We start from the raw sequence: 25914 nt of genomic DNA, 5'->3' as shown, positions 1-25914 counted from the left end.
GTGCGCCTAGGGCGCTAAAAACACTAGCACCGGTCCTGAAGGGTAGACACACTCTTTTAGCATTAACTCAGACACTACCCTTGTCCTAATAATCCTCTTGCTCCCCAGCCTCTGCCCTGCATGCATGATGGATTCAGAAGCAGACACTTAATCTGATTTTTGAACAGGAAGAGAACACAATTTATCATTCATAAAAGGTTCTGACTACTCTGAGCTGTAACATGGATAGTTTCCATTTGTTGGAGCTCTGAAAGATAGTTATTAATTTATGTGTTGTGGAAATACCATTGGGCCACATTGTGCTAAACACTGCACGTAATTATTATGACAAGTCAGTACCTACCTCACGATCATACAGTTTAAGTAGATTGTAGATATCAGTCCCAGGTATGAGAGGTGACATGTGCTATAGTATGTATACCATTCCAATGAATTTGTGATTTTGTGTCTCAGCTAGTAAGTGGGGAAGTGTCATCAGTTTTATTTTGGCAAACACTGCCCCTTACTCATCTATGCTCTTCTCCAGGTTTTAATTAATTGCCAATTCATTTTGAGAAAAATCAGAGGAATGAAAAACGTATTTAACTGGTGTTGAATTAAGCAGGAAGTCATTTTGTGTGTGACATCAATTTTAAAATTGCTCTGGTATAATTATGTAAACGTTAAACAAATCTAGCTTTATAAAATTTTAATGGCACAATGGACACCTACAGCAAATAAACCCAGTTTGAGGATATTGGCAAGCGGAATCTGAAAGTCTACACATTTAATTTTTATTTATATTCTGTACTGAATTCAACATGTTTAAAAGAAGAGAGTCCTTTAGTTAAGATGGAACCCCAGTTTTAAAGCTTTTGTAGTTGAATTTTAAAAATGTTTTATATGACACAAGTTAGGTTCTTAATAAATCATGGAAATCAACAATGTAACTTAAAATTTCACCTGTCAACTGATAGATATTTTACTATTGGTAAAATATAACAAGAACTACTAGAGTTGGAGCCGGACTCTACTGGAGCCCTAAAGGTGATCGCTTTTGATGATGTACTTTGGATACATACGTGTAATTATCCTCTCAAAAAGATGCACTTTTCCTTGAAAATCACTCTAAAAGTACACTGGAACAGGCAATGAATAATCAGTCTCCTACTCAACCTAATTCTGGTAGAACAAAATGCTCAGACAGCAAGATAGAGAATGTAATACTTTTAACAAGTCACCACTCATCGCACCAAATAGCCGTGCATTGCTGCTGGCTGTGATGAAGAATATTTGCCCCAGAAGGTCGGTGAGCAGCTTGTATGCTGATTGCTATGTATTTTCCAGTAGAAATTTTTCCAAAAGTATTGGCATATGACATGAATTTTAAGAACTGGTTTTATTTTGACTGAGATTGTCTTTCCTTTGTAACAGAGTTTCATTTTTACTATTATTGTGAAAGAAGTATACTATAAATTGTGGAAGAAGTAACTCTCTGAAAAGTAATTTGAATTCAGACATCTTCGGTGAAACTTTTCTGAACAGTATTTTTATTCTCTAATAGTTTTTGAAGCTTGCTAATAACTCTTCAAGTTTTGCAGTGATTACATATTTTAAACTGATTTTTTAGTGAATTAAAATAATAAAAGTCTATTATGTTGGGTAGGAAAATGTTGTAATTATCTTTCCTATCTTATTTATACTGCTTAATAACTTTTGCAATAGCTGGAAAAACATTCCTAGATGTACAGTCAAAGGCTTTCATTCAAGATAGATTTTGTTTTCTTTAAACCTACTGGCTGCTGCTGCAGTTTCTGATCTTTCAAAGGACGGTCATGAAGGTTTGTAAAGATTTGCGGTGTAGATGGATGTTAGTGTGCTTTAAAAGCGGAGAGTGTTTTTAAATCTCTATCTTCTTTATTATAAAGTAAGTGTAAATCTTCACTTATGCCTATCCAAAACAGTGCTCATTTTTGAAGTCCACGTTCATACTGTGTTTGATTACATTAAAGAAACATTAAAATCAGTCCTCCCCCATAGATTTTCCTAAAATGCCAGGGTTAATCATCTAGATTTCCATGATTGCATTTATGAAAATGTCAATGTAGTTGTGACGTTCTTGATATAAACTGGGACCATATAGAGCATGGGTTGCAACTAAGGTCCTATAGTGGCACCAGATCTTATGTAAACGGGGTCATGTAAGGTGTCTAAGACCAGGTTGTGGGTTGCTGGTTATGATTATGCTGTCTGTATGTCTCTATCATTTTGTAGTTGAAGTTATAAGTATTGGCTGTATACTGTCTATATTTCAAACTTATGCTGTGTTACTGGGAAAGATCCCAGACAAGTGGGTGTTAGCTCTGCTTAACCTGCTTGATGGCCCATTAAGGACCATCAGCTACACAATTGACCCATTAAGAGGAGGCAGATACGCCTTGTGACTCAGCAGGGTGTGCAGAAACTGGCCCATGTGACTGCAGACTCCATTTTGCTGTAATTTTCCACAGTAAGAACAAAGAAGTGTTCTTACACCTGGAAGTGCCTATATAAGGCTGATGCCTCATCGCCATCTTGTCTTCAATCCTGCTTCTTACCTCTGGAGGGACTTTGCTACAAACAGAAGCTCTGCACAAAGGACTGAATGACTGGGGATGTTCTCCAGAGACTTGATTTGAACCTGCAGTTTACTCCATCACTGCTACAAGCGTGAACTAAGAACTTTGCCATTACTGTATGTAATTGATTCCATTTAACCAATTCTAGCTCTCATCTCTATCTTTTTCCCTTTATGAATAAACCTTTAGATTTTAGATTCTAAAGGATTGGCAGCAGCGTGATTTGTGGGTAAGATCTGATGTGTATATTGACCTGGGTCTGGGGCTTGGTCCTTTGGGATCGAGAGAACCTTTTTCTTTTACTGGGGTGTTGGTTTTCATAACCATTCATCCCCAGGACGGGTGGCACTGGTAGTGACACTGGGAGACTGGAGTGTCTAAGGAAATTGCTTGTGTGACTTGTGATTAGCCAGTGGGGTGAAACTGAAGTCGTTGTCTGGCTGGTTTGGTTTGCCTTAGAGGTGGAAAAACCCCAGCCTTGGGCTGTGACTGCCCTGTTTGAGCAATTGGTCCTGAATTGGCACTCTCAGTTGGGTCCCACGTACACCACTGTGATGATGCGGTTCTGGCGAGACCCAGCTGAGAGTGTACAAACTGGATATTAGGAAGTTTAGACTTGAAATTAGACGAAGGTTTCTAACCATTAGGGGAGTGAAGTTCTGGAACAGCCTTCCGAGGGAAGTAGTGGGGGCAAAAGACTTTTCTGGCTTTAAGACTAAGCTTGATAAGTATATGGAGGGGATGTTATGATAGGATAGTTAATTTGGGCAATTGATCTTGGATTATCACCAGATAGGTCTGCTCAATGGTCTGCGGGGAGATGTTGGATGGGATGGGAACTGAGTTACTGCAGAGAATTCCTTCTTGGGTGCTGGCTGGTGAGTCTTGCCCACATGCTCAGGGTTTAGCTGATCGCCATATTTGGGGTCGGGAAGGAATTTTCCTCCAGGACGGATTGGCAGGGGCCCTGGAGGTTTTTCGCCTTCCCCTGCAGCGTGGGGCATGGGTCGCTTGCTGGTGGATTCTCTGCAGCTTGAGGTCTTCAAACCAATTTTGAGGATTTCAATAACTCAGTCCTGGGTTAGGGGTTGTTATAAAAGTGGATGGGTAGGGATCTGTGGCCTGCCTTGTGCAGGAGGTCAGACTAGATGATCATATTGGTCCCTTCTGACCTATGAGTCTATGAGTAACCCATAACCTGGTCTTAGACACCTTACATGACCCTGTTTACATAAGATCTGGTGCCACTACAGGACTTTGGTTGCAACCCATGTTCTATATGGTCCCAGTTTATATCAATAACGTCACAGTAGTGAAATTATATACATTGTTTTCTCCTTTAGAAAAATCCTTCTCTATATGTGTTCAAGCAGGAATTGGTCTAAAACCTATTTTAAAACCCGTAGCTCCTGAAAACTTATTACAATTTGTTTTCCTAATGCATGGTAACTCTGCTTGGATTTATTGTGGTTGGACTATTTATATGATTACACTTACTTTATTTAGAGACATATTTAAGGAATAGTACCAGAAAAGTAGTTTAGCTTTGATTTTGTTTTAAACCTATCAGATTTTGTTATCTAAAACACTTTAACCAAAATTCATGGTTTTGGTAACTTCATTTAAATTCTAAAATTAATCTGTTTCTAAAAATAAACTATGGATAGCATTTGTTTCTTACTATGATTTTAGCTATCTAAATTCTTTCAATTTAGCACCTCCCGTTCCTTCAGAAGAAATGGATAAGCATCGTCGTCGATTTAATATGAGAATGCTTGTACCAGGGAGACCAGTAAAAGATAATGTTGTACCTCCACCTGTGCCTGCAGAAAGGCCTTCTTACAAAGAAAAATTCATTCCTCCAGAACTCAGCATGTGGGACTATTTTATGGCAAAGGTAGGGCATTCTGTGTTGAACATACTGGTATCACAAGATTGTCTGACTTTTAAAAATTGAAAATATAAAATTAAATACTTTGTAGAGAAGACTTGCACCTTTCTCCCCCTATTTTAAAGGACAAAAACATTTCAAGAAGTGTTTTGATTAATGTGCCTCACAACCTGTAAAAAATGTTTGCAGGTTGCTTTCCCCACAGAAAAGATGAAAGTTATATATCTGCTATATAACTTCCAAAATATCAATCTACTTATCAATCTAGCACTCTTCTGCAAGCAAAATATGAGCATTTTTATCCTTGCTAGACACTTATTTTTGAAGGGAACATCTAACTTACAATTTAGGTATATTAATAGATTTACGTATCAAGATGCCCTGTTTCACTACTAAGTTATTTAAGTGACATCTAAATAACTAGGAGAACATTAAATGTTTAAAATGTTGACAGCTCTGAAAAGTTATTATAACAACAGGTTTTTATCTTACATTGCAGCCATTTCTTCCTTTATCAGATAGTGGTGTTATATATGATTCTGATGAAAGCATTCACAGTGATGAAGAGGACGATAGTGCTTTCCTTTCTGACACACAGATCCAGGAACACAAAGATGCCAGTTCTTACAGGTTAGTGGAAACTATACAATAATTAAAAAAAAAAAATCCTTATGAAAGTGTTGTGTGTTCAGCTTTTCGTCCAAAGCAAAAGAAGATATAATTGGGCCTCTTTTCTGTTGTGAGGCATGTTTTACAGTATCTATTTATTTAACAGCCATGGGTTTACAGAGGCATTACTGAGATAAGAAACTGGCCTGAATAATCTTAATTACTGACACTAATGTGCAAAAAGGAAAGAATTCACCTTGACTTTCAGTTCTGATTGAGTTTGCAAGTACCTACATTTTTTTCCCTTCTGCAGTCACCTGAGGAAATAAACTGGGCACATTTGATTTCAGTCATTGAGACACAATGAACATCCCTTGATGCCAGGTTTAGTAGTACTTTTCAGAGTAGAGACCACTTTTAAGTGTAATTTGATTTTTCTATGTTAATTTCCTTTTTTATGTGGGTTAGAAAAAACACTTTAAAAAGTGTCACAAGCATAGGATGGCATAAATGAATGAGTCACATCCATCATGAAAGTGGATGAAAATTAAATGTCTTCCATCTACATTGTATCAAGTCTTTTCAAATCCAGTAGACTATAAATGGAACTACTGCTTTGTACTATATGAGAGAGTGGGAAAAAAAATCTTTGATTTATACCATACCACTGGTTTCTTTCCATTCATTTTGATGTCATGGAAAGTTCTGAAATGTGGACTTTCATTGGCATTGCCATGAGATTAATACTGGATCTCTGACTTTACATATGCTTCCCTCGTACACATACAGGGAACTATGTCCAGGTGCCCTCTGCTAGAGGGAAGAGGATGATTTGGGGTTTGGAAAAGAGGGAGAGAAATCTTCTGGGCTCCAGGGAGAGAGACTTAACATGTTTAAGATACAAAGATCTTACCTTGCTTTGCAGTAGGGGGTTCCTATGGACCCTCAAAACTCACTAAGTAAGCACTATTCATTATTTGTTATAAATGCTTTTCTCATATATCTACATGGTTTGGTGAGAGAAACTAAATTGTGTCCTGCAGGTAACTGAATTTAAATTGTACTTTACAAAATGAAAAAAACTGTTCTTTTTCTACAGCTGGGCTCTTATACATTTGGCGATAGTAAAACTAGCTCTATACAACATTAAGAACTTTTTTCCCATTGCTGGTTTGGAATTCTTTGGTGAGTTAAATTCTGACTTCTATTTTACCTTGCTCTATATATGAGTTAGAGAAGTATTGGCATTTATATATGAAAAGTTGTTTTGCCCAATTGTTAACAGATGGAATTGTGTGTTTTATTTCAGGTTTTTTTAAATGCACCCATCCAATTTTTTTTTTAAATTTTTTCTGTAAGTTCTGTGGAAGCACACACACACACACACACACCCCTTCCCTATGCTTATTAAACATAAACAGTAGAATACTATGTCAGACTATGGTTGTGGATTTTTGTTTTGTTTTTAGTTTACTTAGTTGTTTTTGGTATCTGAATAAAATCTGCCCTGGGCTGTTACTATCCAAAAAAAAATTTCTTCATAATATTGTCTCTGCACTTTACTGCAGGATTCATTTATTGCTATTAATAGTATAGGGGTTTTATATTGGTATTAAACCTTTGTGTTCCACTTTAGATCTGCCTGTAACATCACCATTGGGTATTGCTGTGATTAAAAATTTGGAAAACTGGGAACAGATCCTTCAAGAAAGAATGGATCAGTTTGAAGGCCCACCACCGAACTACATCAATACTTATCCCAGTGACCTTGGAGTGGGAGCTGGATCAGCTGTTCTCCGCAACAAAGCAATGCTTGAACCTGAAAACACACCATTCAAGTAAGAAAAGCTTTCAGGAAACGGCTATCCAGACTATTATAACTTGGCAAATGCACCTTTTGGGCAGAAACAGTCATAATTATCTAGTGGATTTTAGTTAAAAGAAAACAGTGAGGTAGCTAAGCCAAATAAAACCTAACCTACAGTGGCTTTACAGTTGAACCTTAATGAATGCAGCATAATATAGTGCCTATTTTTACTGATGCTTATGTTTAATTATTACAAATAAATTAAAATGACAAAATTAACTTAAATTTATTAGTGCCAGTTAATGAGAAGCAAAGGGGAAAAAATAAGGAGAGGTTGGGATGAGAATTGAAGTCCCTTTGAACTGCTAATGCTTACTTAAGGCTTAGATCTTGCTAACTAAACTAGTCATGTGCTTAAAGTTAAGCTAGTTAAATAAGTGTTTGCAGGATCTGGGTGTAAATTAATGAACTTAAGAGAGTTTGAGAAGTTTGCAGAACTGATATATGGTTTATCCACTCGTTTGCCCATGATTTGCATAGTTGATGCTGCTACAGGTTTTTGTTCCCAGTTCATTCTGGCAGTTCATTTTATTTTTTACCCTATTTTTTCAAAAATGAATTGCAATAGTAACTTTCATTTTCAGTCTGGGAAATATTTTATACCCTTCCAGGCTAGAGTCACAAAGAAACTTGTACACAGTGACGCTGAGCATTGCCACTGCATAAATTGTAGGTGCCTAGAAAATTGCTGGCTTCAGAAAGCCTGAGTTCAGTGCCTAGGCGCCCTATGCAATGAATGGAGAGATAGCAGTGCCTCAGAATGGGATTCATAAAAGTAAGCACACTAGGTGGCTCCTTGCCTAAGCTACCCAGTGGGAGATGCCAAACCAAAGGGTGTGTGCTAAGCCTTGCCCTTCTCAAAGATAGGTGCCTGCATTGAGGCTGGCAAGAGGTCATTCCCTCAGCTTGGTTCTCAGCTGCCAGCCCTCCCTTGGCATTAGGCAACTGCACTTTTTTAGCAAGAAGCCAGGGGGTGAGAGAAAGTGGAAGGCTCTCCCTCATAACTTGTAGGCCAATAGTTAAGGTATCCTACATCCCAGGTGAGTACCATAGTTCAAGTCTGCCCTGCACCTGAGGAGGAGAGAGGATTTGAACTGCCAGTTTATCATCTGTGGATAATTAAAAAAAAAAAAAGTCATTGGAGCAGGATCCTGGGTCTCTCAACTCTCAGGTGAGTGCTCCAGCCATCAAGCTATGAAGTCATTCATGTTTGTGCGCACTCTCTCACTAGGCCAATGATTCTTTCACTGTTTATCCAAAGTGGAACAGCTTCAGCAAAGACTGAGGGAGCCCCACATCAGAGTATCCCAGAGCCCAGTACCTAAATGGTTCAGGGCAGCTGAGCAGTGGTTTTGTAAACTCCTGATTCTGGGATTTAGGTGCTTTAAGTGGTATTCAGGTGATTAAATCCTTTTATTAATCTTTGGATAACTTCTTCCCACAGTTTTACTTGCATTTTTATTCTACACATTTTGTTTGTCTGCTTTTTCATGCACCATTTAGTAGAACAATTGTGTAGTTGATACTGCTACAGATTTTTGTTCACAATTTCCTTCCTACGGTTACAAACGTGCATAAAATGACACTTGTTCAGAAATGTGATGCACTGTATTTCATTTCGGTTCTTATGTGATCTAATTAAACTGTTATAGACAAGCAGCAGACCCACCAATTTGGTCAACTTAATGTACCTTCTCTACACACATGCTCATTTGAAGGCTTATTGTGTGTACTTCAAGTCAAAGTTTGATGTGGAACTGTCAAGTGATGCCATTACCATAGAAATGGGGATAAACAGCGATACCATCAACATGGTGCATGGACCACTAGGAAATATTTGCATTCATTTCTGTTAGTTTAATACATTTCTGTGTCTTCTTTCAAGACATAAAATTGAATTTCTTTGTGACCTGAAAGCATCACAACAACAATCTAATAATAAATTTGTATAGATATCACTAAAATGTAATAGCACTGATGACACTTCTAGTCAATATCGTTATCGTAGTCTTGTTCATCATTATGATCTCAGTGAAGAGTGTGTGAATTACCACAATCTTCATTGCCTTGGCAGTTCTGTGCAGAGAAGATTGTTCTGACTACAGACAGTTGATTATTCAGTGACTCCTACTGGAACAGGCACAAAAAAGGTCTTGTAGAAGTTCAGACGACACTGGGCGCCCTTGAAAAATAAAGCAACTAGTTCATCATGCACAGTTTTACATCCATATTGCAATAGTGATCCAATATCCTGTTTACCTATGAATGAAGACATCCAAATCTTTGTTTGCCAAGATGCTCTTGACATGCTCTTCAAAACTGGAATGAACACACCTCCCTGGAGTCTTTCTACTTCAGTTTTTGCAGCACTAGTGATGAATCCCCCCAGCTCATCAAAATTAATGCAGAATCCATGAAGGTTTAGTATGTCAACTAAATTGTGAGACACAAAAATCAAGGTATAGCTGTGCAGCAAAGCTTGTGTGGTGGTATAATCATTTTGGAACTGTTTAATACTATTCACTCCACAATCGAGAGGCACCTTCTTTGAATATGTTCTGAATGATGATACAATTCAGCCAGCAATGAGTATGCTTCTTTAATGTATCAAGGAAAGGACAAACTCCTGCACCATTTAAGGCACAGAAGTAGCTGACCTCTGTAAACTACAATCACCTTGCTTTGGATAATAATCTGAGGCTTTTATTTTGGCAAAGGATTGAAGCAGCATTATAAAAAACCACTTGTTCATTTGAAAGCATTTAATCAGGCTCACTCGAGAAGTAGATCCACAAAACATTTAGATGACTTAAATTCCTACCACAGATTACTAGCAGTTTGGATAGCATCAGCTATTGTTATTGCACTGCATACAACGATGGTAGGCTCTCTTTGTCCATGCCGTGCATGGAATGAAATTGCAGAACCATAGCATTTTTCTAATCTTGCCAGGAATAGTTTATAGTTTCTACATCTGGGGTAAATAGAGCTTTATATCTTTGCATTAGGTCATTGTCTCTTCAATCAGCTGATAAAATGTGATGTTGTAAGGTGACTGTTGCAGTGTAACTAGGTGGTTTTGCTTTAAAATTCATTTTACTCAAGTAGGGAGAAAGGTATGTTGAATGATAAACTTCATCCTTAGCAATCAAGTCTTTCACAAATATTCTGCGCAACATGTCATCTCCTTGAAGTGCTGCCTCATTTAGATTGGTTGCTCTCTCAAATGTTTCTATTTTATGAAGTTTATAGTCTCTTATGTTTTTCTCAAGCAAATAAAATCAGTGGGACCAGTCTCTAGAAGATATGCTTGCTCTGGTAGCTATAGGAGGTGAACATGATCACTTTGATCAGATTCAGTTTCTGTTTTCTTTCCTGGGTTCAGTACAACTCTGACATGTCCCAAATTCAGCTTGTGTATTTCTGGAAGCAATCCCTGTGAGAGAGTATTGCCGTAAAAAAGCTCTCCCTGAACCCACTGTGGGGAAGACAAACTCTAGCCCCCTACTCCACCTCGGCTAATCTGGTGGTCAGGGAAAAATTATTTCATAGACTTAAGGTCAGAAGGGACCATTATGGTCATCTAGTCTGACCTCCTGCACAATGCAGGCCACAGAGTCTCACCCACCCACTCCTGTAACAAACCCCTAACCTATGTCTGAGTTATTGAAGTCCTCAAATTGTGGTTTAAAGACCTCAAGGTGCAGAGAATCCTCCAGCAAGTGACCCATGCCCCATGCTGCAGAGGAAGGCGAAAAACCTCCAGGGTCTGCCAATCTTCCCTGGGGGAAAATTCCTTCCCAACCCCAAATATGGCGATCAGTGAAACCCTGAGCATGTGGGCAAGACTCACCAGCGAGCACTCAGGAAAGAATTATCTGTAGTAACTCAGATCCCACCCCATCTTACATCTCATCACAGACCATTGGGCATATTTACCTGCTAATAATCAACAATCAATTAATTGCCAAAATTAGGCTGTCCCATCATACCATCCCATCCATAAACTTATCAAGCTTAGTCTTGAAGCCAGATATGTTTTATGCCCCCACTACTCCCCTTGGAAGGCTGTTCCAGAACTTCACTCCTCTAATGGTTAGAAACCTTTGTCTAATTTCAAGTCTAAACTTCCTACTGTCCAGTTTATACCTATTTGTTCTTGTGTCCACATTGGTACTAAGCTTAAATAATTCCTCTCCCTCCCTGATATTTATCCCTCTGATATATTTATAAAGAGCAAGCATATCTCCCCTCAGCCTTCTTTTGGTTAGGCTAAACAAGCTGAGCTTTTTCAGTCTCCTTTCATAAAACAGGTTTTCCATTCCTCGGATCATCTTAGTAGCCCTTCTCTGTACCTGTTCCAGTTTGACTTCATCCTTCTTAAACATGGGAGACCAGAACTGCACACAGTATTCCAGATAAGGTCTCACCAGTGCCTTGTATAACGGTACTAACACCTCCTTATCTTTACTGGACATGCCTCACCTGATGCATCCTAAAACCGCATTAGCTTTTTTAATGGCCATATCACATTGGCGGCTCATAATCATCCTGTGATCAACCAATACTCCAGGGTCAGGGTCCTTCTCCTCCTCTGTTACTTCCAACTGATGTGTCCCCAATTTATAACCAAAATTCTTGTTATTAATCCCCACTTTTTACTATTAAATTTCATCCTATTACTATTACTCCAGTTTACAAGGTCATTCAGATCTTCCTGTATGATATCCAGGTCCTTCTCTGTGTTAGCAATACCTCCCAGCTTTGTGTCATCCACAAACTCATTTTGGGTACTGTAGTTTCACAGGCTTATGTACAGTCTTATAGCACCACTTAACAGCTCCACAGCGTACCTCATCTAAATGTACATAAAATAAGGTTTCAAATGATATATGATGTGTATGTGTGTGCACGCGCAGAGGGTGGGTACATTACACTCCAAAAATATGGCCCGTTTTGGAGAATTGCCAAACACCTTTTGAATATTAGCAGAAAAATGTAAAGGCATTTTATATGGTTTATATGTGTAATTCTGATGCCATAATTGTAATATGAGAGTAACTTCAGCACACTCTAAATATATTAGTGTATGTGAATCAAGGAAACAAGTTGTGGCCCACAATCACTTTGAATTCAGTAACTCTGTAAGTGGTATCACAGAGGAAGTCCAGGAAAGCTTTTATTCCTTATGACGCCTCTTGGATAGAACACAGAGCATACAAATCCATCATTTTGTTTCACGCTGAATTGCATCTAAAATGTTTTGGAGTCTGTTCACATTTCTTTGTCCACATTTAACTGTATTATGACCATGATTAATTTTATATTGAAAATTATGTAAAACACACACTTTTTCTTTCAGATCAAGGGATTATTCAGCACTTCCAGTTAAAAGACTATGGCATTTTCTTGTGAAACAAGATCTTCTTCAGGAGACCTTCATAAGATATATATTCACTAAGAAAAGAAAGCAAAGTGAGGTAAACAAAACGAATAATTAAGAGGCTTTTTTACATTTCCTCAATCTTTAAGTGTCTCCATTCTAATTTTGTTTTAATATTTTCATTTTGGCTGGCATTTCAGTTTCCTGTTTTTCACTTCAGTAGTGTTTTAAAATCAACATGATAGCATGCTGTTTATTAAAGTACATATCAAACTAAAATGTGTATTCTTAGACAAGGCATAGCTGAGTTTAAAATGCAGTATATATATTTAAAAACATTTTATATAGGATAATGGTCATAAATTAATTGAATATTCTTGAATCTCTATGGCTTGTCCTATATAATATATTGAAATGAGAATTACTTTGTTTAAATATATGTATATATGCATGTGTAATATATACATATACATATTATATATAGTGATATATATAATACTGATTTTTATGGCTATCATAATTACAACTGAAATGAGTTGCAATTAAATTTAAACTTTTATGTGTAACGAACTGGAAACAAGCGTACTACTTACTATCTTAAAACTTCCTGTAAGTATGAAGTTTGTGTGTGTGTTGCTCCTTCTTTTATTTATTATGTCATACATTTAAAAAGAAAAGGATATCTAAATTTTATTTGCAAGTCTAATAAAATTGTGGGACAAGTACTTTTTATACCATACATTTTGTGTTCATCTAGGAGGCATTACATTTTAAGTGAGTTTGTTTAGATTCTTGTCTTAATTTCTGTGCCTTTTATAAAAATGTACGAACATTTGTCACCATTTACTGAGAGGGGAGGCCTTTTAAATCTAGTTTGGAATGTTTCATTCTTTTTTTATATTTGTTTGTGCATGTGTTTTGTGTTTGTGACTGTGTGGTGTTATGTAGTCTGTAGAAGATCGTGTGGAGCAGGTCAAACAAAACTGCGTAGCAGAAGATCACAAAAACAAGGTAGTATCCGTTCTCCCAAACCTTTAGCACATTCTTAAAAGTTCTGTGGGACTGGCTTTTCTTTTCTAATATGACTGACAGAAGCTAAATGTTCTATGTAGTCTCTGTGTGACAGACTCTTAATCAGTGCGTTTACTTTGGATGTCCTATGATTGGGATAAGTGAACACCTTGTAAATTGTGTTACTCACACAACTTGTGGGGGTTTTTTAAACTTTCAAACATACAATTTTTGGCTTTTAATGAATGCAAAAAGTCTGAAGTTTAGCTTCCTAACCAATGCTGAGGCCACTGAACTTTTCTTGCATGAATTTCTATAGATATTGCAGTCTGTCCATACCACTACAAAAAAAAATATTTATATACCAATTAAAATTACCTGTAAATGTTTTGTAGGTTGAAGCAGATCTCGGCTACCCAGGAGGAAAAGCAAAAATAATTCACAAAGAGTCTGATATGATAATGGCATTTGCAGTTAATAAGGTAAAAGCCAACAACATTATTACTAACTGTGTTATTAAATTGTTGTGTTTGTGTTACTCTAAGGTCTTAATTAAAACTAGCGTATGTTATCTGTTTGTACTCTGCAGGCAAACAGCAGTGAAATTGTTTTAGCGTCTACACACGATGTGCAAGAACTTGATGTTTCAGCTCTATTGGCTGCTCAGTCATTTATATGGATTGGGGAAGAATATGACAGAGAATCTAAAAGGTTAGTTTTTCTTTCTTTGTAATTGTATTTAAGGTAACTTTTTACTTTGAAAGTACAGACATGTACAGATAGTTCACATTTTTGTTGTTGTTAATAATAAAACATATACATTCTTCTTCCATAGATCTCAAAGCACTTTACAAAAGCAGTTAAGTATCATTATCCTCATTTTACAGATGGGGAAATGGAGACACAAAGTTTTGAGTGACTTGCCTAAGGTCACAGAGTTTGGTCACAGAAGGTCAGCAGCAGGCCTGCTGACAGGGGGAAAGGGGGCAGGCAATTTAAAAAGACCCAGGGTCCCATGTCGGCCAGAAGCCTTGGGCCCTTTTGAATTGCCTGGGCAGGCCACAGGGCTTCTAGGCGCACGCTACTGCTCTGGGCCCCACACTTTGGGGAGGCCCAGCACAATTGGCCAGCACCGTCGATCCCATGACAGATGCATCACATCCGCCCCGGGCCCTGCACCCCCATAGGGAGAGCGCTGGCTCTGAGGCCTGGAATTGGCTGTCACAGTGTCAAGATTAACTACACCTTTGGACTTCCCCACTCTTGGTCTTCCTGGAGGGCACTCATGATTTCAGGGTGCCATCTGTCACATCAACACATAGTGGTGACCTACATCTCTCCCCTTCCAAACAGAGTATTTAAGCTTGCAGTCCCTTGTGGCTTGTGATTTCCCCAGCAGGTTTGACTAGGGCCCAGCATCTATGGTTAACTTTTTTCCAGGGGTTACAGTGGTGTACATCAATTACCAACCACCCTTAAAGCAAAATACATTTATTTTTAGGGTAAAAGCCTTACAGAGAAAACATCTAAACACAATAAGTTCCTATACACGTGCTAAATGTCTACCAACGGTCACCTATCAGGCTTTGGGGGTCTTAGTAAGCTGAAGTCCTTCCAACTCTTTGGGGCCTCCTTTGGACAGAAGGTCTGTCCATTTGCTGAATCAAAATGAAGGCCCTATGACAATTTAAACTCAGCCTTTTTACACCAAAAGGCTTTCTTTGACTGCTGGTCTCTGAAAATCCCATTTGAACCAGTATACGCAAGCCTCTCTGGATGAGTTTACAACCTGAATGATTAATCACCACCTCCCTCCCCACCATGCCCTAGAGGCACTGTGGTAGCCCTCGCCTCTGGAGTGGCATACGATCCCTGGCCCACAATGATACATAAGCCATTCGTAAACTTAATGTAATATGATCTCCAAAGACATAGCATGCAGTTGCAATCTGTCACAGCCACTGTTACTTAAAAAAAAAAAAAAGTTGAACAGCAAAATGTAACAGTAATAAAGCGTTACACTGGTATGTTTTTACAGTTCAGATGACCTTGACTTTCGTGGTTCTACCACAACACTCACTCAGTCAAGTGCACCATCATTTGGAGTGAATCAGATGCAGCCATCTTCACCTATGCCATGGTTAGGTAGTGGACAAACTAGCACTGGAGCTGGTGTGGTATGCAGTTTGTTTTGTTTGCTATTTATATAGTTAGTTAATACAAAAGATCTACACTCAGAAGCATGCTTTCATTTTATTACATTGGATGGTCATAGGATAACTATCAACTGGCAAAAAATGCCACACTAATTAAATATTCTCTTACATGAATAATTTTGGATTGGCATACCTATAATTAACTTGTTCCATCAATCAGTGAATAGTATAAACTGTGTTCCCAACACTTATTAGAAAATAAATCTCCAAAAGATTTTTTTTTCTTACACAGTTGATTGATGTACTGTATTCCTAAATTTATTTTGATTAAGTTAATATCCTACCATTATTATCTTTCTCCATGACAGATTTCTTTTTTTAAAATGCCAATTGAAAGGTAAACGTAACTTTTTGCTTCAGACCCCAAATCTGAAAAGCATTTAAGTACAGTGTCCTTCAATGGGACATGCCTAAAGGTGAGCACATACTTAAGTGCTGTCCTGACTAGGAATCCTTTCCTGAATTCAGGCCTTAGTTGTTGTGTTGCAACTAAAAGTAATGGGATCAGAATATGGTTAACAATTAACAATCTATAGGTAGGGGACAAAAAAGACAGTTCATTGTGTAGTAATATATACAATATCCTGAGTTCAATTATGTTTTCCAAACTTGTTCAAAAGTAGTTAATCTTTGAAGTTCACAAATTGAATATGATATTTCTTTTATATGAAGCTCATTAAAAGAAATCTGAATAATGTCAAGAGAATGGCTTCACATCCAGTCCATCAGTATTGTAAGTAATTTCTATTTAACAATGTGAACGTGAAAAATGTATTTGTTTTTCAAAACATAATATAGAACAAATGTTATATTTTCCTGTTGATTAATAAATCAACTATATTTTCCTTTTTCCCCAGATCTCACAGGAGCCCAAGATGGTAGCGTTCGAATGTTTGAATGGACAAGGCCACAGCAGCTGATATGCTTCCGACAAGCTGGCAATGCAAGGGTTACTAGAATGTATTTCAATTCCCAGGGCAATAAGGTTAGTGCTCCCAAAATAGGGGTTTTTCCGCCTCTTCTTTTTAAATGAACATTTGATTGTACTGTGGACACCTTAGCCAGCTTTTATCTAGGGGAGCACAAAAATATCTAGAATGTGTTAGAATGTAGAAGTGATTTGTTCCAACACATATAAAACAAAGAATACAGTCTAGCAAACAGATTGTTAAAGCTACATGTGGATATTTAAATTCAGACACTCTTCAAATCTACATCTCCTCTTGTATTGAATAAGCAACTTTCAATATTCATATTAATGACCACTGTAGAGACTACCTACATTATGACTAGTCCTGGAAACAGTTATTTCCATGAGTAATCCAACTTTAAGTCAGTGGAGCTGACTGGAGTCAGTAGTCATTTTTTGCAGAAACAGGCCCTTATTTTGATTGCATAAAGCCTCATTTAGCTGGAGCCAGGTTGTCAACCCCTTGCTCTCAGTGGTGCACAATTACTCATCTAAATATAAAAATGAGTAATGGGTTCAACATTTTGACTTTAAATAGGATTTTAATGAAGGGCAACCAACCTGGGAGATGGCCACATTGTTTTGTAGTACTCAGTCATTGACAAACATGGAATATTATGGCAGCATATATCCTCATAGTACTGTGCAGAAACTGGTTGTACAAAAAAATTATCTGATTTATACCTCCACTGTACAGTCAAGCTCAATATTGAGGATATTCCACCTTGCAGTTTAAGTGCAGAGAGATATTAGCACTAGTATTAAAGTGTTCAATTTAGAATAAGATATTTTAGGTGAGTGGCATAAATACAATACTAGATTTGTATTTTCTTTTTATAGTGAGTACATTTTGCAAAAGTCTCAGCAGAAAAGCTGGAGTATGATTATAAATATATTTTTGTTATTTCTGTGATAGAGATGCAGATGGCTCAAACTTTGAAAATCATCTAGTGCTATCTGGCTGCTTTGTGCTGCACCAGTGGAACAAAGAAGTTGTAAACATCCTTTAGTTCTCCTCCTACAATGCACAGAGCCACCATTGTGACACATACTTTATTTCCTGTACTGGTCTGTGGTGTTAGGCTGCCCAGCTACCAGAATGGCTCTGTGGGTCCCATGAGCCACCAGACCTTACTTAGAGCAGACTTCAGGCTGCTGTAACTTATATTGGTGGACTCAGTCCTGCCCAGACAGCCCAAGAATTAGGGAGCATAACAGTGGCTTTAAAGTCTCCTCCTCCCCCACTTCCTTGTCACTCACACTGGTCTTGCACAGAGTCTGGACCAAGAAATCTGGCCTTCAGTTTTGAAATCATTATGTAATTTCTGGATTTTCCCCTAATTCTTACTAATAGACATTTTTGTGAAAACTAGGGCCCAGATTTATTCATACTCTCCACTTGCTTTGTGGCACCCTGACAATGTAAAACAGCTGTAAACCACACTTACCTAGCTATTTATTTAAATTAGATGTGCATCTGCAGTGCAAGGTAGCTGTAGTGTGCCAGTGAATCTGTACATGATTTATTTCTGAAGTGTTCATCTGCTGTGTCTTACTGCTTCAAGTCAAAGTGCTTTGCTGACGTAACCATTACCAGACCAACTAATTTTTGATCTTTATAGAAGACTTTGAATAAACATTGAGATGGATTCTCCTCTCTGGTTTATCCATTTCTGACCATGTAATGCCATTTATTCCTGTGGAATCATACTGGCATAAAGCTAGAGAAATTAATAGAAATCAATTCTGTTTATATATCTTATAGCTTCTGTACTCTCTTCCCGTATATTTCATAGGTAAGAATAAAAACAGGATTTTATTGAAGAATGTGTCTCCTGTTTGTCCTCACACAAAGAAATAATCCCCCCTTTGTGCCATTGCAATTGATTGTTGTGGAAGAGATGATGTTATAGACAGAGGATTAGTACTTCAGGTAGGGAAAGAACATAAAGAGCAGAGGAGCCTCTAGACAGAAGACACATTCTGGTTTTCATTCAAGTATCTGTACTAATTAAAAAAGGGAAGAGAAAACAGGAGATATACTGGACTAACAGAACTGGTTTTGAAAGTTTTTCCTTTGAGGTGACAATGATCCTAAGGAATCATTTAATAGAAACTACAAAGTGATGGTAACGGATTATACACCTAAATAGAGCTCATTGAGAAAATGTCCCATAAAAATGTTTTGAAATCTCAAAACTTTTCCCAGTGTGTATCAGGACAAAACAGAGACCTTTCAGCATCTCTCACACTCACACACTCTCACTCACCAGCCAGTAGCCTCATTGTTAGGGCACTTAGCGTGGTTGTGGGAGACCCAGTTGAAAGTCCCTGCTGTGAAACAGACTTGCCCCAACTTGAACCTAGTCTCCCACAACCCAGGTGAGTGTCCTAAATACCATTCTATCGGCTGTTCTGGAGTGGGTGTCTCTCTGGTTCTGAGCAGAAATTCCATTCTGGACCTGAGACGCCTTCCCAAAACTGACATGTTCCTGCAAAAAGTGTCAACAACTTGGCATTTTCCATAAAAAATAAAACACAGCCCCATTTAGTCAAAGTCATAGTCAACTCTACTCTGAAGTGATAATGATATGCAGGTGAGATAGTTGTTGTGCACTCTTGACTGCCTCATCTGTATATTCTTCCCACAAATCCATTGCCACTGGGACTACCAGTTCCACTGCAAATCTGTAAGCAACTTCAAAAAAGCAGTCACTCTTTTAAGCCACTCGACAGACAGACATTTCCTTCTCTTCATCTCAAAAGCAGAATCATTCTATTCTTCTAAAATTTAATTGGGTTAACAAGCAAGATGGCAGCACCCAGTCTTGAAGCAGTGACAGATGGTGGCAGATTTTAGGACAAGGACTATGTGGGTGAATGACCACAATGGTGCCCAGTGTGGGGGTTAGGCTAATGGAGAGAACTGTAGATTTATATTTGGTCCTGGTTGGACAGCTGGAATGGCAGAGGGACAGCTGCAAAGATGTTGATGCTAGTGAATAGCTAGAGCTCCTTCCCCTTAGCCAGGGTTAAGTCTGGCCAAAGAATCCCCTGCCTGAAAATGGACCTCACTGGAGTCACTCCAGCTTGTGTGATCTCCCCATGAGCATAGGGCTAGATTAGAAGTCTTGCGTATTTCTTTTGAGCAGCCTCCAAAATTCATCCATAATCCTTCATTTATCTGACCCATTTATGTTTATTACACACATCAATTTCTGCCTGTCTCCCAGTTGTGGAGTAGGTGGATTCCTTTTCGCCATCATTTTAATGTAAGGTTTATAAAAGAGTAAGTGTTCATCCACTGATTCTTTCCTGCCAGCCATCTTGCAGAAGTGGGATTGATTCAAACTAGAGTAATTGCCATCTGGCATCTCCTGCTCTGCTTCCTGGATGTGCTTAAGGCTTTGAAGCACCCATAATACCTAACAAATGTATTAAACCCTCCTTTTCAAAGGAGGAAGATGCTTGGGGTTGAGCCCACTGTGGAGCCATTCAGGGAATAGGAGTCCTGTCTGACCCCACCATACAATGAGGAACAGGGGAAGGGATTGGAGGAGAACAATGTAAATGGAGCTCCCCTGGAAGCAAGTCTGTGGGGGTGGAGAGGCTCCAGAGGATTCAGCTCAGGAGGGAGGGAGTGACTCAGCAGGAAACAGATGCCCAGTTATGAGGAGGAATTTGCCAACCCCTCAGTTTTGTTTCCCTCAATAGCCATATCATCTGATTTTTCAGGACTGGTTCTATCTTCACATACACAGTAAAATATACAAACTAATTTTGTTTGATTTTGATTAACCTTATTACAATCTTAAGGGAATAAAAGTGACTTGCTGTGAGTTAGAGATGTTTTGACATCCCTCTAAGCCAGTTACAGGACAACAAAAAGGGTCATCCCAGAATCCCGGACAATCCCCCCCATTTAGGGACAGCTGGAAACATTAAACCACATCATGGAACTACTGAAGCCTGACTTTACAGGTACAGGGATTTGAATAGTATCAGTGAAGTGTTTTAAAGAACGTTTAAAATATGTCGTCTGTGAAGCACATAGCATATACAGCATACCTGAGTGTGGTCTAAAGGGTTAATTGCTACTCATTTGTGTTGATCTGCAGAGCTCCCTGTGGCTTTGCCACACATCATAATACAGTGCAGTTATTCCATAATCATTCCTAAGTCATTTTTATAGGACATCATGTGTGTTTGGCTTTTTAATTAAACTTGTTTCATTAGTGTGGGGAATCAGGTCTAACATAAGCTTAGGTATTTCAAATTAAACATTTAAAAATAAAATAATCTACTTCAAATTTATAGGACAGTATTTTCAAAAGCATGCAAGTCCCAGTTCCAAAAGAGGGCTTCATCGTGTAGGGGCATTTCAAAGAGACTTAGGGCTTGCCTGGTGGCGTGTGGCAAGCCGGAGTTTGGACGTATAGAGCTCTAGCCTGCTGTGCAGTAAATGGCTGCATGGACCTTGCCACCACACACTAGTAGCTCCATAGAGTGCTTTGGCTAGCGCTGGGACTCGAACCAGATTCCCAGTGAATGTGCTAATGACTTGGCTATAGCCTTATTGTCACACTCTCTCTGGCCCAATGACTATGTAAGTGTTTATACAAAGTGGAACAGCTTCAAAAGGAGAGATTGAGGGACAGGGTTATCCAGAATGTCCTCTAGCTCAGTGGCAGAGCATTCATCTGAGCGATTGGAAATCTGGGTTCAAATCCCTACTTCAAATCAGGCAGAGCGAGGATTTGAACCTGGATTGGGTGGCGGGGGAGAAAAGCCTAGTTTATGGATCCCTCTAGGATTTAAGCATTGAGCCACTCAGCATCATGAGGATGTAGTTGGCTTTGTGCATGCTCACTGATGGAAGGTTAGGCACCAGCTGAACAGAGTTTTTGAGGTTCTAAATTTTGGGCTTAGGCACTTAAATCCTTTTGTGGCTTTAGGCCTAAATGCCGTCACTTTTGAAAATGGAACTTAGACTCTTGAATCACGTAGGTGCCCTTCAGATTTTTACCCATTGTATTTAATACACGTGCAGCTCTGTCAGCTTCTTGTTAAATATCACAAAAGTGATGAAAAGATAAGACTGACCACTGGAGACCTTTTCAGCGGTTTACAGAATAAATGGAATTTTGTTTCTTGCAGTGTGGCGTGGCTGATGGAGAGGGATTTTTAAGTATTTGGCAAGTCAACCAAATTGTATCTAATCCTAAACCGTATCTGGTATGTAACAAAATCATTCTCTCTTTTTATAGGAGAAATGTTTAGGAACCAAGACTTGAGTGTCTCTTACTTTACAAAGTTTCAAACAGGTCAAGAGCAGGTTCAGATAATGTGAATTCTTGATTAATGTTTTTCTCTGCTGTGCTAAGTGGCAGACTTTATCAAACAATTATAGCGTTTGATGGACACAGCTTTGAAGAATTCATTTCAGAGTAAATAACAAGCTGTAATGTGATTACAGATATAATCTAAGCATTGTCCTTGAATTTACTTTGACTGAAATCTATTGTAGTGTACGTCAAGCTTTTTCAAAAAAAATAAATAACTTCACTCCTCTCAATTCTTTGCTGTTAATTATATAGCACACAAAGCCAGCACTTAATTGTGAATTCAAATTGATAAAACATATTGTACTCTGTATTTGTCACAGTTTAATTATATAGTAAATTGTTTGGGGATTTTTCTTAATACTAGAATTTCTAATAAAAATAGTTAATTTATCTTTTTGTTCTCTGCACTTTCAGTGTCGCTTCCTAGAGGGATTTTAGTAATGAATCAGAGTAAACAGGGTTTGTGTTTAAAGTCCTTACATGTGATATGACATTAGTAGAAATACATATGACTAAATATATTTTAAGTTATTAGAAACTTTGACGTATAGGTGATAAGATTGCATCTTGGTGATGGTTTTTGTTTCATTTTATAGAGTTGGCAATGTCACAGTAAAACCACAAGTGACTTTGCATTCATTACCTCTTCAAGTCTAGTGGCTACATCCGGACAGTCCAACGATAACAGGTGTGGTAAAAGAGTGTGTGCAGTCAAAAATAGATAAAAATATCTAGGCTGAGAGGTTAAAGGCTTTCACCAAAGCTACCTGTCGTAACAGATCTTTGGATCTTGAAGCCAGAATTTTGAAGCCCAATGTTCTAAAAGCTGTTGCATTCCCCTACCAGCTGTATGTGCATGGCTGCCTGCTTGTGTGTCACTCCTTCAGTTACTTTCTTTCTGCAGACTAGTTCCCTGTATTCTGTTGGCTTCTCAAAGCTCCTTATCACTAAGTGCTAAATTATCCTTTTCCCCCTTTATTTAATTAAATATGAATTATTATGGTCTGACAGCCTGGAATCAAGGGTTTTTGACTGAGCACCTCTGTTTTATTATCTCTTCTGGTTTTAAAATTATTTCACTTTGGTGGTGTTCTTCATTTCTAATGTGGCTGTCTTTATTATTACTCAGTGGTTTCCAGACATCCCAACTGCAACTTGTTCTGATGATACATTTGTACTGGGTTGGGGAGGAGCTTATTTAGTAAATGCAGGCGGCGATCCTGCTTGTTCTATTGAATGGCGTGTATGTTTCCCAGCCTTCCTGTAAGGCTAACATCAAGGACTAGTCTACATGTGCTTTAGTTCACATTAGCATGTTGTGCACGAACAACTGGTGCACACTAAAAATTCCCTGTTGCATATTAATGTAGTCTTGGCTGTTTCACACTGTACTATGTTGATGTGCACTAGGGAACTTTTAGTGTGGAGGATCAGGATCCACATGGGGGCCAGTTAGTGCACAACACGGTAATGTGAACTAAAATTTAAACCTCTCCTGTGCAGACTAAAGCACTGTGTAGTCAAGCCCTAAGCCTTCAAGGAAGCAGAGTCAAACATAGTCCCCACTGGGGACTTCAAAGTTTTTCAAAGGCTTGAATGACTGAATCAACTGGAGTTAGGCTCTTAACTGTCATTTGTGCTTTTACATGTCTTCCCCGTGACTGCAAAGGTCCTGCACAAGCCTTCCTCATCTTCTAAGTCAGTGTTTGCCAAACTTGTTCCACTGGTTGTACAGGGAAAGCCCCTGGTGGGCCGGGTCAGTTTGTTTACCTGCCGCGTCCGCAAGTCCGGCCAATCGCGGCTACCACTGGCCACGGTTCGCTGCTCCAGGCCAATGGGAGCTGCTGGAAGTGGCACAGGCCGAGGGACGTACTGGCCGCCGCTTCCAGCAGCTCCCATTGGCCTGCAGCACTGAACAGACGTACTGGCTGATTGTAAGTGACCCATACTATCCCAGGAATCATTTAGCAAATTGCCATCATGACTTGTTTTGTTTTTCCACCAGAAACGTGTGCTTGTGGGACACTTTGGTATCCCCCGGTAACAGTCTCATTCACGGTAAGTACTGCAGTAAAACACATTTCAGTTTCTTAATGGTTAAAGAGTCAAGTGGGATTTGTGCATGGATTTTGACAGGAAAAAGTTCATGTGGGGCTAGACTAAACATCTGTATTACAAGTTAATCAGTGCATTACCAGTACTAATGAGTGTCTTGAAACAGTAGATTTTATGGCCTCCAACATGACAGTCTACTTTTGTACATACCAAAGTGTAAAAAAAAGGAACATCAGAAAAGGTCACATGCAGGGCTGTCTTGTGAAGGTGTTTATAAAGGGTTAAATATTCAAATATAGCGGTTTGGTTTTGGCACCGTATGTCTAAACTTTTTAGTCATCATTAGTAACAGGTCCATAAGTCTGCATGTAGACCTCTCCTGAAACTGGCACTTAATTACAGCTTTCAGTACTGCCTTGAAACAGGGGAGCGGTATGTTGGGGGTTGTGACTAAGAAGATACAGGGCCTGTCCCAAAGAGCTTTGCATTCTAATTCAGGCATGATGCCCACTTAAGTTTAACAAACAAGGTCGAGGGTAGACACAAGGGTTACAGGAAAAAGATGGTGTGGTGGGGAGGTTGTGTGTGCATCTATCTTGATGGTATAGAATGTTCAGTGATGGATTTTTTCCTCTTCATGTTAATAAAAATTGTGACGGAGGATGATTTATTTGAGGTCTTGGGAGTGAGGGAAGCTGCAGGGCTGAGAAAGATTAGATGGAGTGATTAAGGTGAGAAGGGAGGGTGGGGAAGTCCAGCAACAGAGGAGTTGTGATTGTGGGAAAGGAGCAGCATGAGGGAAGGAGACACAGCCAAGAGAAAATGTAATTGTCCCCTTTCAAAACTCAGACTCTGATAATGTCAGGATATTGCTCCCTGTGCTGCTTGATGTTGATCAGCTGGAGAGCGAAGGGCTCAGAGTGGCACATTGTTTTAGACCATCATTAGCTCCTCCATTGGTGTTCTTATCCACATGACCAGTAAAGACAAGGAAACTAGGCAGCCTTGGACTCGCCACCTTTTCTTTATTCTGCTTGTTGAGGAATGAAGACCTTTGGGGCTGGAGTCTTTTTATATGCCACATACAGTAGAAAGAGGTGGATACACCTGACTGTGCCTGATATGGTGAGTGCTTAGCCATCTTATAACCCAGGTTGGGTCCAAGGTTAGTCAAGAGGGGACCTCTTAGAAAGGAATTATGTTATTGGCTGCCAGACACTGTAGAGTCATCTTCTGGTGCCACATAAGCAAGCCAGCTGTGATTGTGAAGGATAGCTCTGAGTCTTGTGCTCCTAGACTGCCATCTCAGAATATCATGAAGCATTCCTGAGATTACTGAGTATATATTAGTACAACAAATTGCCCCACTCCTGATTATCTAAACAAAGCAATTCTAATTTAGCATTTGTGATTAACTGTTTTTTAACAGATGTTTTTTGTTTGTTTCATGAACGTATTTGCCTCTGTCCAGTACTTTCATCTTTTACTTCAACAACTCAGAATTGAGTTTGTGCTTGAATTTTCTTGTCATAAAATTAATTGTTTTAAAAGTATGTATGTAGCTAGTAATCACTGCATGTGCTCAAGCAACTGTAGCAACTATACATGCACGTTACAGGTAGGGTGACCATATTTCCTAAAGAAAAAACAGGATACCCCCTGCTGCTTGCCCGAGGGCACCCCCAGGCTGTTTCCTGTTGCTATAATACTGTCCCCTTCCCCACCAGCCACATGCCAGGCTGTTGTCCAGTCGCTGGAACCTTGAAGGGCCCCCCTACACAATGAAGGGTCCCCCACACATGCTGGAACGCTGCTTCCCCCATAGCCCTGCCTCCCCCCTGTGGGGGTCTGGCATCTCTGCTCACACTCCCCACACCACACCACACTTTTTTCCCCAAAGGTGGGCATTTGTCTTGTTTGCTCTTCTGATCAAGTCATCAAGGGCAAACAGGACAAATGCCTCCTTTTGG

At 39.0% G+C, this 25914-nt stretch overlaps 1 protein-coding gene across 7 annotated transcripts in view; it reads left to right on the top strand.

Moving 5' to 3' along the window:
• Positions 1–25914, top strand: part of DMXL2 (Dmx like 2) — a 153260-nt gene that overhangs the window by 86196 nt on the left and 41150 nt on the right. For 5 of the 7 annotated variants that reach the window (XR_007776179.1, XR_007776180.1, XM_050966857.1 and 2 more), the window contains 14 exons: positions 4313–4494; positions 4988–5118; positions 6197–6282; positions 6734–6935; positions 12327–12444; positions 13296–13358; positions 13754–13840; positions 13948–14069; positions 15397–15535; positions 16247–16307; positions 16432–16559; positions 21702–21779; positions 22486–22577; positions 23895–23947. Coding sequence is in view for 5 of the 7 variants with exons in the window: in XM_050966857.1 (XP_050822814.1) it covers positions 4313–4494; positions 4988–5118; positions 6197–6282; positions 6734–6935; positions 12327–12444; positions 13296–13358; positions 13754–13840; positions 13948–14069; positions 15397–15535; positions 16247–16307; positions 16432–16559; positions 21702–21779; positions 22486–22577; positions 23895–23947 (1542 nt within the window). In the remaining 2 variants the exon portion in view is untranslated. Of the gene's footprint in view, positions 1–4312; positions 4495–4987; positions 5119–6196; positions 6283–6733; positions 6936–12326; positions 12445–13295; positions 13359–13753; positions 13841–13947; positions 14070–15396; positions 15536–16246; positions 16308–16431; positions 16560–21701; positions 21780–22485; positions 22578–23894; positions 23948–25914 lie in introns of those variants that run through there. The other 2 variants (XM_050966860.1, XM_050966859.1) reach the window with 2 other exon arrangements.

Source organism: Gopherus flavomarginatus, chromosome 9 (genome assembly GCF_025201925.1).
Source record: "Gopherus flavomarginatus isolate rGopFla2 chromosome 9, rGopFla2.mat.asm, whole genome shotgun sequence".
Classification (NCBI taxonomy): Eukaryota; Metazoa; Chordata; order Testudines; family Testudinidae; genus Gopherus; species Gopherus flavomarginatus.
The sequence above is the reverse complement of the archived record's forward strand: the minus strand, read 5'-3'. Positions and strand labels throughout refer to the sequence as shown.